The sequence below is a fragment of the Phyllostomus hastatus genome, unplaced genomic scaffold (assembly GCF_019186645.2).
Source record: "Phyllostomus hastatus isolate PE091 unplaced genomic scaffold, TTU_PhHast_1.1 phas_contig_80, whole genome shotgun sequence".
Taxonomy (NCBI): Eukaryota; Metazoa; Chordata; class Mammalia; order Chiroptera; family Phyllostomidae; genus Phyllostomus; species Phyllostomus hastatus.
In genome coordinates, this window is record NW_025333960.1 from 9,768,927 (window position 1) to 9,784,657 (window position 15,731).

General features: G+C 46.4%; 1 protein-coding gene across 10 annotated transcripts in view; it reads right to left on the reverse strand.

Annotated features, from left to right (window-relative positions):
• Positions 1-14,518, reverse strand: part of MTCL1 (microtubule crosslinking factor 1) — a 139,823-nt gene extending 125,305 nt beyond the window's left edge. For all 10 annotated transcript variants that reach the window (XM_045850136.1, XM_045850132.1, XM_045850131.1 and 7 more), the window contains exons 1-2: positions 13,332-14,518; positions 94-318 (exon numbers count right to left, since the gene is read on the reverse strand). In XM_045850136.1, coding sequence (XP_045706092.1) covers positions 94-318; positions 13,332-14,381 — 1,275 coding nt within the window. In that variant the 5' untranslated portion in view covers positions 14,382-14,518. The remainder of the gene's footprint in view (positions 1-93; positions 319-13,331) is intronic.
• Between the last annotated feature and the right edge of the window lie 1,213 nt (positions 14,519-15,731).

Here is a 15,731-nt window from a genome sequence, read left to right on the forward strand (position 1 = left end):
GAAGTGGGGTACGAAGGCTGCAGTTTCAGATCTGTGACTGTATCGCAGCAGCTCCTTCTGGGAATGCACGTCCCATCAGCCCCATTCGCTCACCTTTAAGTCCTGTTCCAGACTTCGAATAAGCTCGCTGTCCACTTGACCAGTCTCTGCCACTTTCAGACTTTTTTGTTCGGCTTTCCTGAGGCGGTACTGCAGGATTCGGCAGTTTTTATTAGCACGGTCCAGTTCTCGCCGAAGCTCCTGCAGCTGGTAGACATCTTCCTCTAAATAACTGTCCCTCATCTCTTCCATTTCAGCCCGGAGTTCATCCAGCTCATCCTACACAAGACAGAGTAGATTTATAAGCCGAGTACATCCAAAAAAGCATGTCTCCCCTCCAACCCTGCTAAATGATACTAAATATTAACCATATGCACACTAACTCACTGGCTTATGGCCACCCCTGTGTGATATGGCACAGGGACCCCTGGAAATTCTTACATGGGAGAGTATCACCAGATGTCTGTTCAAATCTTATGGATTTAGAAACTAAAATCCAGCCTGGATTATTCTCTGTGGCCTATCAATGTTTATTCCATTTCCAACATTTCTTTCCTCATCACAATCATGAATGAAATATTTTACAGATAATTAAACCTTTAGATTCAAAGCAAACATTAAACCTGTCTCTAAGGCACCATCTACATTCAAGGGTGAGTCAGACTGACCCTGCCTTCAAAGCACGTAAACTTCTGTGAAGTCATAACTGTGAACTGCCCTGAAATTACAGCATACCTGCCAATGTCTCTAAAATTCTGGTCCACAATGCAAATCTCAGCACTGACGTTGTGAGATGTCTCAAAATTCTAAAGATAGAACCTTTTGTATTGTTTCAAATCACCCTTATATCACACACAGGGTTTGCTTTTTTTCATTCACCTGTCCTTATTTCCCACCTCCATTTTACTTTGCCAGCAATATGAGGCCCCTCTAGATACAAGAAAAACCCAGGTGCTGACCCTGGCTCGCCTCCTCCACTCCTCCCGTGCCACAGCCAATCCAGTGCTGCCAGCTCAATGTCAAAATACCTGTGAGTGCTCTCCTCCCAAGGACCATGCCCTCCACCCCTCTCAATGGCAGCTGTACAACAGGTAAGTTCATCACATGGGACCCCCTGTTTCCCCTCTCACCCTCTCTTCCTTCATAGTTCATTCTCTCCCCACAGAGTCCTTTTAATATGTAACTCAACCTCCTCCCATAGTCAAACCCTCCAGAGGCTTCCCATCACACCCAGAAGTTCTTCAAAGGCCTACCCAGGATCTCTGAGGTGCCCCCTTCTTCTCTGGTCCCACAGGGCAGAGGACTGCTCCAGGCCTTTCACATACCTCTGTACTTCATGCTCCTCCCAGCACTCTGCAAAACTCCTGTCTCATAATTTGAGGGGCACCATTCGCTGACCACCTCATCATCCCCCAACCCCAGTGGCTGTCATCCCTTGCTTGCTCTATTTTCTTCTACCTCTTATCACTGTCAATTTATCATCAGTCACCTACACTAAAGGGTAAGCTCCATGAGGGCAGACACTTTGAGTATCTTGTTCCTCTTTGCATTCACAGCACCCAGAGCAGTAGGAAGCCCACAGCAGGCCCTCAATAAATATTTGTGGAATGAACACATAACACTAGTCAACACAGAGAAAGCCCAAATCATAAAGATAACCAAAATCAAACATAACTGCCTTTTGCTTTGTTCCAGTCTTGTAGCCTACTTATTAAAAATTTTTTCCCAAGCTCCTAGACATGGCTACAATATGTGGGATATAAATTCCCCTGAAGCCCTGGCTAGGTGGCCTGGTTAGCTGGAGGGTCATACTGTACACCAAAAGGTTGTGGGTCCATTCCCAATCAGGACACTCTCTACATTGCGGGTTTGATCCCTGGTAGGGGCACGTAGAAGAGGCAAACCATCCATGTTTCTCTCACATCAATGTCTCTGTCTCTCTGTCTGTCTGTCTGTCTCTCTCTCTCCCCCCTTCCTCTTTTTTTTAATACTAAATTATTACTACATTTTATTTAATTTTAAAAATTAATTAATTTATTTTTAGAGAATGGAAGGGAGGGAAAAAGAGAGGGAGAGAAACAATAACGTGTTTGCCTCTTGTGCACCCCCTGCTGAGGACCTGGCCATAACCCAGGCATGTACCCTAGACTGGGAATTGAACTGGGGGCCCTTTGTTTCACAAGCTGGCACTCAATCCACCGAGCCACACCTGCCAGGGTCTCCCTTTTTCGTTCTCTAAAATCAATATACATACCCTTGGGTGAGATTTAAAAAATTAAATTCTACTAAAGTATTATAAAATATTTTAACAAGGAGCAATTTAGATGGAAGGAGATTAAGGGAAGCATGCAAGAATTTTCTTGATTCATTTCATAATGATGATTTAAATGCCTCCAGAATAGGATACACTCAGTCATTCCCATTTGTTTTGTTCAATTATTATCAAGGCTCAAGGGGCAGGGGGGTAAACTCTATAAAACTTCACCCTAAATTGTCAGCTCTCCTCCTACCATTCAGTTTGCTTCTGGATTCTCACCACTGTTACCACTCTTGCTAATCCTACATTTGTTCTTAAAACTGGGGATTCACTTACAATAAAGCACAGAACTTCCCAATATCAGAGCTTCAGATAGATAAGAAATTGAACAGAAAGAAACCTCCTAAAGAGTATTTTTATCCTGCATACGATTAAGTACAAAAGTGAAACAAATAAATTGGGAATCCTTATGGGACAATACAGATTGGCACAAACAGGGTGAAGACAGTTCAACCTCAACTATATGCAGTTGTCTACTGGAAAGCACAGATGTGCCATTTCATTCCCTTTGCCCCACCTGTAGATTCTCCTTACCCTGTCCACACTACCCTAACCAAGAGAATGGCCTCCACTGAACATACATTAACAGAATGGACTGGCTAGGCTCTTCACGTGACTAGAGAAGTCAGCTATTTCACGAAGGTCTTTGCTGACCATCAGCAAAGAGGTTGTAACTGATGTCGGATCCCCATACTAAGGTTTGGAAGATGTACTGCAGGAGCTGTGCCCCAACCCTACCCAGGCTGGAGGAGACCAACTGCAGGCCAAAAGCTTTAAATGGGCCTTGTGAATGTCATTCTTTTGTTAAAGAGAGTATCTTCAAAATCAAGGTCAAGTTTCACCCAGGTTCCATCCATGAATATGATGAATTCAACTTTGAAAGAGCCTAATCTTCACCTTTGTGTCTCAGGGCAGTTGAAAGGTAATTATGACATTGGGTAACTAATAAAAAAATAGTTTGATACAAGCAATAATCAATAAGTGTATATATATATATATACACACACACACACAGATATACAGTGGCTGTGGCCATTCTGTTCATAGAAGGAATTTGTGATTGTTTTTCCATCTGGAAAGCTTGTCCCTAAAAGCCAACATCTTTAATGCCTGTTACTCAAACTAAAATTTTTAACATGTGATATAGCCATAAGGAGACATAAAATACAACTTCCAGGCATAAAAATGTTCTTTATTTTCAGACTTTTTAGGGAGCCCTCATCAACCATAATGTTCAATGCTGGATATGTTTCATGGATGGGGAGACAAGCACCACAGGCTGAAACAACTGTTTAAGGGCTAGGTGAAGCCCTTAAAATCATTGCCTCCAAGTCATTGAGTAGGCTAGATGGAAACAGCTAATATTTGTTGGCATAAACAATTACCAACATTCATTGCACTTAGGCAAAAATAGGGATCATAATTGGGTGTATTTGAATCATTGCTTTATAATTCATGTTTTAACTAATTTGTAGAACAGAAGACATCCTTTATTAAGCACTTTACCTAAGCCTGTAATAACCCTTCCAGGACCATATTACCCCCGTTGCATAGGCAAGGAAAACAAACCCACACTGTTAATATGTCCCAAGTCCCAGATAATAAATGTAAGCTGCACTGCAAATCCAAGCTGTCTGGTTCCAAACCCACGATCTTTCCAATAAATACATTATTCGTAACAATCAAAACAACAACAAAAAAACAGTAATAGGCTTTAAATTGCACTTTTAAAAGCCCCCTGGCAGTGTAAAATTACAAAAGCAGGCTAACATTCAGAGTCTGACATTAACAATGTGCGGGTATATCCATTACAACAACTGGTCCTCAGAAAAACACTATGGGACTCCCAGTCAAGATGGTGGTGTACGGAGACACACTTTGCTTCCTCGCACAACCATAAGAAGAATCACAACTAACCTCAAAACAATAACCAGAAGTGCCAAAAATTGAACTGTATGGAAGTCCAACAACCAAGGATACAAACAAGCCACATCATCCAGAGGGGTAGGAGGGGAGGAGGGGGGAGCCAGAGCAGGAAGTACTAAATGGACGGTCCCATATTCACGTGTGGTGGATAAAAATCGGGAGGGATACCTTGGAAGAGAGCGATCCCAGCCCCAGGCCAGACTCAGCAGCCCAGTTCTACACTGGAAAGATAAAGCTTCACAACTGCTGCCTGTAAAAAGTAGTGGGGGTTGGGGCAGCAGAAGGAACTGCTGGTTTCTCAGGAGAATCCATTTAAAAGGCCAACAGGGTTCTAGAATGTGCATGAACTCACTCACTCTGGGAATCATCACCAGGGCAGCAGCTAGAAGGGTGCCATTTGCAAACAGGAACTGGGTGAAGTGACTGAAATGGGGACAGTGCTGGCCAAGCCTGCAGAAACCAGGCAGCAGCACTGTCCCCTCTCCAAACCCTCCCCCTGACACAGAGCCACAAAGCAGTCAAGGGAGTTGCCCTGCCCTGGTAAACAGCTAAGGCTCTGCCCCTCACAACTTAACTGGTGCACTAAGGCAGGGAGTCAAAGCAGCTGTACCTAATACACAGAAACAAACACAGGGAGGCTGCCAAATTGGGGAGACAAAGAAACATTGCCCAAATGAAAGAACAGAACAAAACCCCAGAAAAAGAGCTAAACGAAATAGAGATAACCACCTTATCAGATGCAGAGTTTAAAACACTGGTGATAAGGATGTTCAGAAGAATCACTGAGTATGGCAAAAATATAAGGGAAGAAATAAAGGCTACACTAAGTGAAACAAAGAAAAATCCACAGGGAACCAAGAGTGAAAGGAAAGAAGTCGGGATTCAAATCAATGACTTGGAACATAAGGAAGAAATAAACATTCAACCAGAACAGAATGAAGAAACAAGAATTGAAAAAAAATGAAGACAGAATAAGAAGACTCTGGGACATCTCCAAAAGTGCTAACATCCAAATCATAGGATGCCAGGATACCAGAAGAAGAAGAGGAAGAACAAAACATCGAAAACTTATTTGAAAAAATAGTGAAAGAAAACTTCCCTAATTTGGTGAAGGAAATAGACATACAAGTCCAGGAAGCACAGAGAGTCCCAAATAAGTTGGACCCAAAGAGGACCACACCAAGACATATCATAATTAAAATGCCAAAGGTTAAAGATAAAGAGACAATCTTAAAAGCAGCAGGAGAAAAGCAGAGAGTTACCTACAAAGGAGTTCCCATAAGACTATCAGCTGATTTCTCAAAAGAAACCTTGCTGGCAAGAACTATTCAAAGGGATGAAAAGCAAGGACCTACAACCAAGATGACTGTATCCAGCAAAGCTATCATTCAGAATGGAAGGGCAGATAAAGTGCTTCCCAGACAAGGTAAAGCTAAATGAGCTCATCATTGCCAAACCATTACATGAAATGTTATAGGGACTTATTTAAGAAAAAGAAGATTAAAACTATGAACAATAAAATGACAATAAAGTCACAGCTATCAACAACTGAATCTAAAAAGCAAAACCAAAGACAAACTAAACAAACAACTAGAACAGAAACAGAATCATAGATACGGGGATCATTTGTAGGGTTATTAGTAGGGAAGGGGACAAGGGAGAATAGGGGAAAAGGTAAGGGGATTAAGAAGCATAATTGGAGGTACAAAATAGACAGAGGGGTGTTAAGAATGGTACAGGAAATGGAGAAGCCAAAGAACTCATGTGCATAACCCATGGACATGAACTAAGGTGGGCATCGCTGGAGGTAAAGGGGGTACCAGGTGGAGGGGGGGTTATGAGGAAAAATTGGGACAACTGTAATAACACAATCAATAAAATATACTTAAAAATAGAAAAACATTGCAATGTGCAGCAAAGACATTAATACTCCCCTTTATAAAATGAGGAAACTGAGATTCTAAAAGTTTAAGTGGCTTCCCAACACTATAGTCTATTTCAGAGACAGGAAGAAGCCAGTGTTTCAACTCTTTTCACAGAACCTTGAAAAAATGCAATTTTCTGCTTCAGTGAAAAAGAAGTTACAAGAAAAGCAAATTATAAAACATGCAGGCTGGCAGCAGATATTTGGAAAGCATAAACTGTGATTATTCAGATTAGGGTCATGATAGATAGTGATTTTGAAACTAACTACATTAATTTTCTGACAGCATGCTCTAATTTGTATTAAGGAACTGTAAAGATGTCTGCCATTTAAATGTTTAAGAATACCTAATCAAGCAGAACACATAATATTTCTGGCAGATATAGTTTAGACATGGTAAGTAAAAGCGAAAAATTGCTGTTGTTGTTTATAAACAGAAGTTAATAAGAAAAAAATTCTCCTTAATCAACAGTTATATATTGACCTAACATCAGGTCTGTCAGATTCTTAAATGTGAGATCATTATCTCATTGAAAACCTCACCTAGTTTTTTAATTAAATATGTCTTTCAAATTTTGTATATAAAATGAAATCTTAAAATAATATGAATTCTTAAACTATCCCCTTTGCCTACAATAACAAATTGAGCCTAATTTTATATATCAAATAAAATATAAGGATAATAATAAGAAAAATAATAAGATAGCATGTGTGGGACTTCTGGCCAAGATGGAGGCGTAGGTAGACACACTGTGCCTCCTCTCACAACCAAAAGGACAACAACAATTTAAAAACAAAAAACAAAAAACAAACAAAAAAAAAACCTGAGAGAAAATTGAACTGTATGAAGTCCAACAACCAAGGAGTTAAAGAAGAAACATTCACCCAGACCAGTAGGAGGGGTAGAGACGGGCAGCCAGGGCAGAGAGGACTCAGGACAAGGCAGCTGGCGAGCAAGGGGGCAGCTGGTGGAGTGGGCGGTCCCACATTCACATGCAGATAAACTAGGAGGAACAACTGAAGAGTGACGCAGACCACACAACCCAGGGTTCCAGCCCAGGGAAATAAAGCCTCAAGCCTCTGACTGAAAAAACTTGTGGGTGTTGACACGGCAGTTGGAGAAACTCCTAGCCTCACAGGATAGTTCGTTGGAGAGACCCACAGGGTCCTAGAATGTACACAAGCCCACTCACCAGGGAATCAGCACCCAGAAGGGCCCACTTTGCTTGTGGGTAGTGGGGGAAGTGACTGAAAACCAGCAGAGAGCCGAACAACTGCCATTGCTCCCTCTTGGACCCCTCCCCTATATACAGCATCACAACCCAGTGATGTGGGTTGCCCTCCCCTGGTGAACACCTAAGGCTCTGCCTCTTACTATGTAACAGGTGCACCGAGCCAAAAAAAAAGGCCCAAATGAAAGAACAGATCAAAGCTCCAGAAAATATACAACTAAGCAACAAAGAGATAGCTAACCTATCAGATGCACAGTTCAAAACACTGGTAATCAAGATACTGACAGAACTGGTTGAATATGGTCACAAATTAGATGAAAAAATGAAGGCTACACTAAGCTACATAAAGGAAAATGTACAGGGAACCAACAGTGATGGGAAGGAAACTGGGACTCAAATCAATGGTGTGGACCAGAAGGAAGAAACATTCAACCAGAAAAGAAGGAAGAAACAAGAATTCAAAAAAATGAGGAGAGGCTTAGGAACCTCCAGGACATCTTTAAACGTTCCAACATCTGAATCATAGGGGTGCCAGAAGGAGAACAACAGCAAGAAATTGAAAGTTATTTGAACAAATAATGAAGGAGAACTTCCCCAATCTGGCAAAGGATATAAACTTCCAGGAAATCCAGGAAGCTCAGAGAATCCCAAAGAAGTTGGACCTAAGGAGGAACACACCAAGGCACATCAGAATTACATTAACTAAGATGAAAGATAAGGAGAGAATCTTAGAAGCAGCAAGAGAAAAGAAGACAGTTACCTACAAAGGAGTTCCCATCAGACTGTCAGCTGATTTCTCAAAGAGACCTTGTAGGCAAGAAGGGGCTGGAAAGAAGTATTTAAAGTCAAAAAAGGCAAGGACCTACATCCAAGATTACCCTATCCAGCAAAGCTATCATTTAGAATGGAAGGGCAGATAAGGTACTTCCCAGGTAAGGTCAAGATAACAGAGTTCATCATCACCAAGCCCTTATTGTATGAAGTGTTAAAGGGACTTATCTAAGCAAAAGAAGATCAAAACTATGAACAGTAAAATGACAGCAAACTCACAGTTATTAACAACCACACCTAAAACAAAAACAAAAACAAACTAAGCAAAAAACTAGAAGAGGAACAGAATCACAGAAATGGAGATCACATGGAGGGTTATCAGCAGGGAAGTGGGAAGGGGAGAGAGGGAGAAAAGGTACAGAGAATAAGTAGCATAAATGGTAGACAGAAAATAGACAGGGGGAAGTTAAGAACAGTACAGGAAATGTAAGCCAAAGAACTTATATGTATGACCCATGGACATGAACTAAAGTGGAGCAATGTGGGTAGAAGAGGGTGTGCAGGGTGGAAGGCAATAAAGGGGGAAAATCGGACAACTATGTAGCATAACCAATAAAATATTTTTTTTAAAAAAAGATAGCATGTGTGCACTAGAGTAAACCAAGATTAAAATGAAATGTTTCAATGAAAATCTATATGAGGATAGTCTTAGCCACAAATATAAAACCCAAATCCATGGTCTCTTAGTGTAACTGATAAGAATGCTTTTATCATACTGATAGTTTTATTCAAATCATAATCTCCTTTAAACAACCCAAAATAAATAACTACTTTTGATTTAATAACCCCCCTTTAAAAGACCCAATTTGAACAGTAGGAGGAATCATCTGGCTACTGTTGCAATAATTCCACCTTCTGGGAGTTGTAGACAGAAACTATTGTCTGTTGTAATATAATAATCCACCTCATTTCCCTCTGGACAATGGAAATGTTCTCTGCAGAGTCCCAGCTGTAACTAAGAAGGTACAGGGACTGCCACCACTGTTTACCAAGTGACAGTTCACTCAGCAGCTGATGGGCTATTTGCCCTGGTCTACATTATTTTGCCACCCAAGATTGTCACAGCAGCTCTTTCACAGAGTGAATAAAGAATAGATGTGGAAAGTGGAATGTCAGGAAAGAATAGGAATGCTGTCCACTTTAACCTTTCCAAAGGAAAGTGGGGAGGAAAAGGGCCAGAAGAGGGAAGGAGGAGCTGAAGCATTTCAAAACTGCTTGGCCTTGCCTCATAGTGTCCCTGTCTCAGAGCCACAGTCATCATTTAAAATCCACACGGTCAAATTTAACAAAACTCTTTCAGAGCTTGAAACTCAGGAGACGACCTCAAGTGAGAAACAGAATGGGTACAGTTGGATCAGTGATGATGCACTGCATCTTATAAAACCAAAAAAACCTTCCCGAAGCACTCCCTAAGGAAATCATTCCTCTCAAAGAATTCAATTTATTTGTCCTTGTACCTGGCATTTTACTTTTTTCAACCAAAAATAATTCTTATGAAGTAACTGAGAACGCAGAGCAAAAATAAGAGCACAGCAATCCTTGCGGATTCTACAGGACCTCCACACTCCGGAGTACACTATTTGCAAGCAAGTGTGGGGGGTCTTGTGAGTGCATCACCAGTAATGTGAAAAGCATTTTCCAAAGAGACCAACAGACACAGAGTGATTAAATCCCCCTGAAAAGCCTCTGGAAACAGAGAACATAATTAATATGTTCACAATGAGCACTAAAATTGCCTGATTATCTCAGAGTACTCAAGCAAAACACAGGGGTGGCAAGCAGGCGGGCAGTGGGAAACACACCAGCAACATTTTGTAGAAGTCCTCATCTTAAGAGACATGCATGAGTTTGGTTTGAGAAAGAAGCAAAGGACTTTTGGTAACTCAACTGCTCACCTTAATTTCTAAATACTTCCAAATATATTCGTGTTCTCCAGAGGTAAAGGGACAAGAGTGCTCTGCTGACTGTGTTTATGAAAATGGATTGAGTGATTTTTGCATTTTTGATCAAGTCACTTTGGTATCCTTCAATGAAGGAAGAAAATGCATAGAAAGCAGGGTCAGGGACAGTCCCGTACAGCACAACGGGAGGCATGCACTTCTCTGTTGACATTTTAGAAAAATACAGCAATCTGGCTGAAAACCAAGAGAATTCCACTTGAATTCACCAATTAATAGGACATCCTCCTATGGTTTTGCAGGCCTTATTTTTCTGATTTGTTACCCCATGTCATTCTAGCTCAGAAAGTGTGGCAGCTTCATACAGTGATGATGAAAAAACTGCCTGGGGAAGGAATGTAATACTTAATGTGGTCACATTCCTCCAGAATATAGTGAAATAAAATTTCTGTGCTGAGTCTCTTCTTGTTAGATAACATTTGAACAGAGAGATGCTCTATCCAATCACCAGAGTTCTGGGCAATAGTCCCTAGGAAAGCAGTACGTCAAGGATGCACTTTTACCTACCATCTAAAAAAGTACCACTGAGCAACAAAAGCAACAAAAAAAGAAGGTCCAACCTAAAACGTGTGTGCTTTAAACACCACATGCAAAGGGCATGTCTACTGCCTCTACCCCATGAGGTCATAGATGCTCCCTGCCCAACTTTGCTTAAGTGGGCAGGCTTACTGACCTTTAAAAGTCTACCGGGATTGCTGTTTCTTTTCCAAATTGAACTATTGTAATTTAAGCTTTGGAATGACCGAACATGTAACTCACACATACATTTGTGATCATTCTTACACATATATCTGTGATCGTTGTTTTGGTCTCCTCTCCTCCTTCAGACCTCCTCTAACCACTGCTCTCTCCTGCTGTCAGAGGAAGGCTAAGAAATGGACTCAAACACAGTAAACAGTTGGCTGTGATATTTGCTCCACAGGAAATGGCAACTGAATACTTCCCACAAATTAAACATTGCCAGAGGGACTTACATGACCATTTGGAGAGACGTTCACTATAACCCTTTCACCTAAAAAGAAAATAGATCCCCTAGGAAAGCTAAGCACTGGGAACATTTTGAGCTAATACAACTCTAGAGCAAGCAGCGTACGCTGATAAAAGCAACCCTGCTGGAAAGAGGATGCAGACCAGTGCAGTGAAAAGAGCAAAGACTCTGGAGGCAGAGAAAACAGAAGCGGCACCACTTACCAGATAAAACCTTGAGGAAGTAATTTCAATTTTCTGGGTCTCAGCACCCTTGTCTATGAAATTGGGAATATGATAAATAGAACAACCACCATACCATATTGCTGTGTAGATTCACTGAAATATCAAATATACCAGACCAGACTCCAGGGTCAGATTTCTATTCCATTCACTAAGAAACTAACAATGTAAAAAGATAAACGAAATAACCAGTTACCCAGGAAGGAATACTGAAATGATGTCGACTGCCTACCTCAAGATCAAACATGTATCAAGTAATATCTTAAAGCAAATAATTTTTCTTGCTTAGCAGTCATAATTTGGACAAACATAATTTAATCAGAGACACTGTGGGTCAGGGATTTTGCTTGGAGTTGGGGTTACAAAATTTAACAAGATTATCTGTCCCCACTTTAGGGAGTTTGTATTTGTTGAAGATTTACCAAAGTGCTGTTTTCAGATAGAATCAGACAACACAGTTGCCCTTTCTTTTCAACACCTTTGAGTTTCACCCTGTTGTCTATTACCTAAGAGTGGGCGACAAAAGCAAAAGCACTGCTTCAAACATCTCGCTCCGAGTCCCAGTCTGCTCTTTCCTCAGGTCTCTTCTCAGCCTCACTGTTACCTCTCCGCACAAGATAAAATAACCACTGGGCTCGGCTAGTCAGAGCAGCTTCTGATAAAACGTTTAGGGTGAGGAACACTCAACAACTAACTGATTCCAGTTTGAATTGCACACTTCACCACCATTCACCATGAAAGCCCACACCTTCGGTCGCACTGGCCAGAAACTGGGCCTCCACCAGGTAGGTTCAGCATTTGCTGAGAAAACGGTGCAAAATCATATAACCCACTGATAAGAGAGGGCCACTCCAGTGGTTTGGGAGGATATACTCATACATTACCATCTTAACAGAAGCATGAGTATCTTTGTATCACTGGAGCTATTTACTAACCTGAGGATTACAATCAATTAAAACCACTGCCCTCAATAGTATCCCCTTATTTTCTCTCAAATCACCTGACATCTCAATTTTCTTAACCTCACCCCTCCCCCATCATTGTCTAAGTCCTCTGTTCTGCGGCCAGACCTTGTCCTCCGAGAAAATATGGACCCAGATTCAGTGCCCCAAAGCTAAGAAAACCCAAGAGGACACTGCTCACTGGCCCTGCCGGAAACACCCAGAGACAGGGCGGCAGAGGTTGCGATTCCCTCGAAAGTGCAGGCGTGTGGAAAGAATCAAATGGCCTCTCCTGAAACGGGAAAACCGGTTCGTGGACGCTTAAAAAAGCCTGAGAAGCAAAACACTGTTGTCCCTCAGCCCAGGCCGTGCTGAAGGGACCCCTGAACTTAAATAAGGTTTATCACTGAAACCGTGGCCCCCTTCACCTGCGCTGCCTGCACCCCCCGAGGATGACACACAAGGCGCCTGATTTCCCGTAATCGCAAGAGAACCAGCAGGCGCGCCGCAGGCGGGCCTCCCCGCCCACTCTGGGGCCGACCCGCGCGCGCAGGTGGCTGGGACCAGACCTCCCTGGCCAGGGATAACCTGCCCCCACAGCTGCAGATGGGAACCTATCCTGGGCGGGGGCGGGGGTCGGTGTGTATCCAAAATGTGACTATAACCACCTCTCCCTCAGCACAGCGACAGGGAAGACATCAGGGGAGAGAGAAGCAAGACTTCCAGAAACAAAAAAAGCTAAGTGGGTTGAGAAGCTGCCGGAACCCACAGGTCTTGTTGCTCCTTCCGGAAGTTTTGGCAGGAGACGCCCAAGCCCAGCGTGTTCCCCGGACGAAAGTTAAAGAAGGAGAGAAGCGCTCGTCGGGACCGGGAAGGCTGGGCTCTGGGGTCCTCGCCCGTGACCAGGCCCCCTAGGGTCGCCTCCGGACACCTGCTGCAGAACCGGCTGCTCACCTTGAGATAGTCATTCTCCGAGCGCAGCTCCTCGATCTCCCGCAGCAGCTCCTCCTCCTCCGCCGCCGCCGCTGCAGGTGCCAGCGAGGGCTGCCCGCCCAGGCCGGGCTCCCTGGGGGTCCCGGAGACCGCTCGCTCTGGCGGGGCGCGCCCCCCGGCATCCTCCGCCCCGCAGGCCCTCCCACCGGGGCTGCTCCGACCCCCGGGGAAAGCGCCGGCGGCGGGGGGCGCGGCGAGGAGCGCCGGGGGCTCGGGGCTGACACGGGGCGCTCCCCGTGCCGCGGGACTCGTCGCGAGGGCTCCTCGCAAGGGTTCGCGGTCGCTGGATCCCGTGCCGGACTCGGCGTCGCTGCTGACGGTGGGAAGCAGGCGCTGCTCGTCCGACAGGGGTTCGGATGGGCAGTCCGAGAGGTCCGAGCTGCTGTCCGTGTGGCTTATGCGGGAGCCAGGGCCCGGGGGGCCGGTCGCGGAGGTCACAGCGAGGACCACCGCGGGGACAGGGGCGGCAGGGGTCGGGGGCCCGGCAGCGCGGGCTGGGGGGACCACGCAGCAGCGTTTGGTTTTGCGGCCCTTAGCAGCCGCGTGTAGGGGCTCGGAGGGCCCAGGTGGCGGCAGTTTTCCAGCCCCCGGCAGCGGCTCCGCGGGAGTCGCACGAGACGCCCTTCTGGGGCCAGGAACGGCCTTGGCACCGCCCGCTGCCCTGGCCCCGGCGCCCGGCGGCGGCTTGTCCTTCGCGCCGGGTGCGCCGCCGCTGCGCCGGGAGAGGCGGCCGGGCGCCGCCAGGGTCCCAGGCGAGGGCGTTGCCTTGCCTGCGAGGCTGGGCGAGCGCGGGGCGGCTGGCGCTGGTGATCGGCCAGCAGAGGGGACGGCCGGGCCAAGCGCCGCGGGCCGGCCTTGCAGGTCCTTGAGGAACGGTCTGGCAGGCGAGGGTGCGCGGTGCAGCCGCCTCCGCTCAGCCAGCGGGTGGAGGTGGTGGTGGCGGTGGTGCTGGCTGGGCAGCTGCGGCTTAGCGTCTGGAGCGCTGCCCGCGGGGCCGTTTAGCGTCTCCATGGCCGGGGCCCGGACCGCGGGCAGCAGCTCGGGCGGCAGATGCACCGGGTGGCGGCGGCAGCGTTCAGCCTTCCAGCGCACTGGCTCATCACTGTCCCCCAACCCCGCCCGGTCTGCGCCCTGCGCTCCCGCGCCGCCGCCCCCGACCCCGCACCCTTAGCCCGAGGATCCCGCGGAGTTCGCCGCCGCCTCGCTCTCCTCTTGCTGAGGTCACTGCCGCTGGAGTTCTCTGGACACAACAGCGCGGCGGCTTCCTGCAGCCGGCATCTACTGGACGCTGCCCTCCGGGATCGAGAGTGAGCTGCTGCAGCCTCGCACCCTGCACTCGTCAGGCAGCACTGGAAGCGTTCTTCTCGCTCCGCGTCCTGCTCCCCGCCAACGGTTGGCGGCTCCCCGCGGCTCCCCGCAGCGCCTGCCCGTTCCGGCCGGTGCGGGCTCCTAGCAGACAGAAACTGCACGCGCGCTTCCCGGCCTCCCGGCTCACTGCGCCCTGCCGGCGGGTGCGCATGTCCGGCCAGCAGCCAGCCGGCGCCGGGGGTGGGGCCAGGAGGGCGGGGCTTCACTGTCCCGGGATTGCGCACAGGCTGCGGACCCCTAGCCCTCTTCTTAGGAGTCCTTGGGACCTTACTTGCTTTTTTAGTCCCCGGAGACTGTACCCGGTACTGGGAAGGGAGAGCAGTAGGAGAGGTGAATGGGGGGTGGGGTGCGGGCACTGGCACGTCGGGACGCGTGGGTGGGCCCCTCTGGGGACTGTGCCTTCGGGCGCCTCTTTCCCTCGGTTGACAGACGTCCCCCAGAGGCCCCTTCATCCAACACCTGCCTCCCAGGGCCGCTTAGCTCCCTGCCCCAGTGTCCTCTCAACGTTGTCCCTGTAGCCTGCACACTCCATTAAGGATTGCTGGTCCCCGAGGCAAGGTATCTCGTCAAAACAGAAACAGTTCTCCACAGTTGGCACCATCCCTTCGTGGCCTCCGGAACTCACAGAAGGAGGGGCTGCTGTAGAAATAGGAGACCAAGCTCACCAAGCTTGGAGTCAGAAAGGGGACCCAAATTTATAGTTCCGGCTGCTAGCCAGACAACTTCATAGGCATTGTTTTATTTCATCCTTATAACAAGCCTGAATTGGAATTACTGTCTTCTTTAAGGCTGAGGACGACACAGGCGCAAGGAAGTGCAGTTGGTGCCTTAGCCAGTCCTTGGCTGCGTCGGAATTTACACCCAAGTTCATAGAATTCTCAGACCTACATGCCATCCCCTCAGAGAACCAGGAGCTTGAATATCCGGTCTGCCACTGGAGGGTCTAACGTAAGACAATGAACTCTTTGGGCCTCTATAATTCCTTGTGTCATT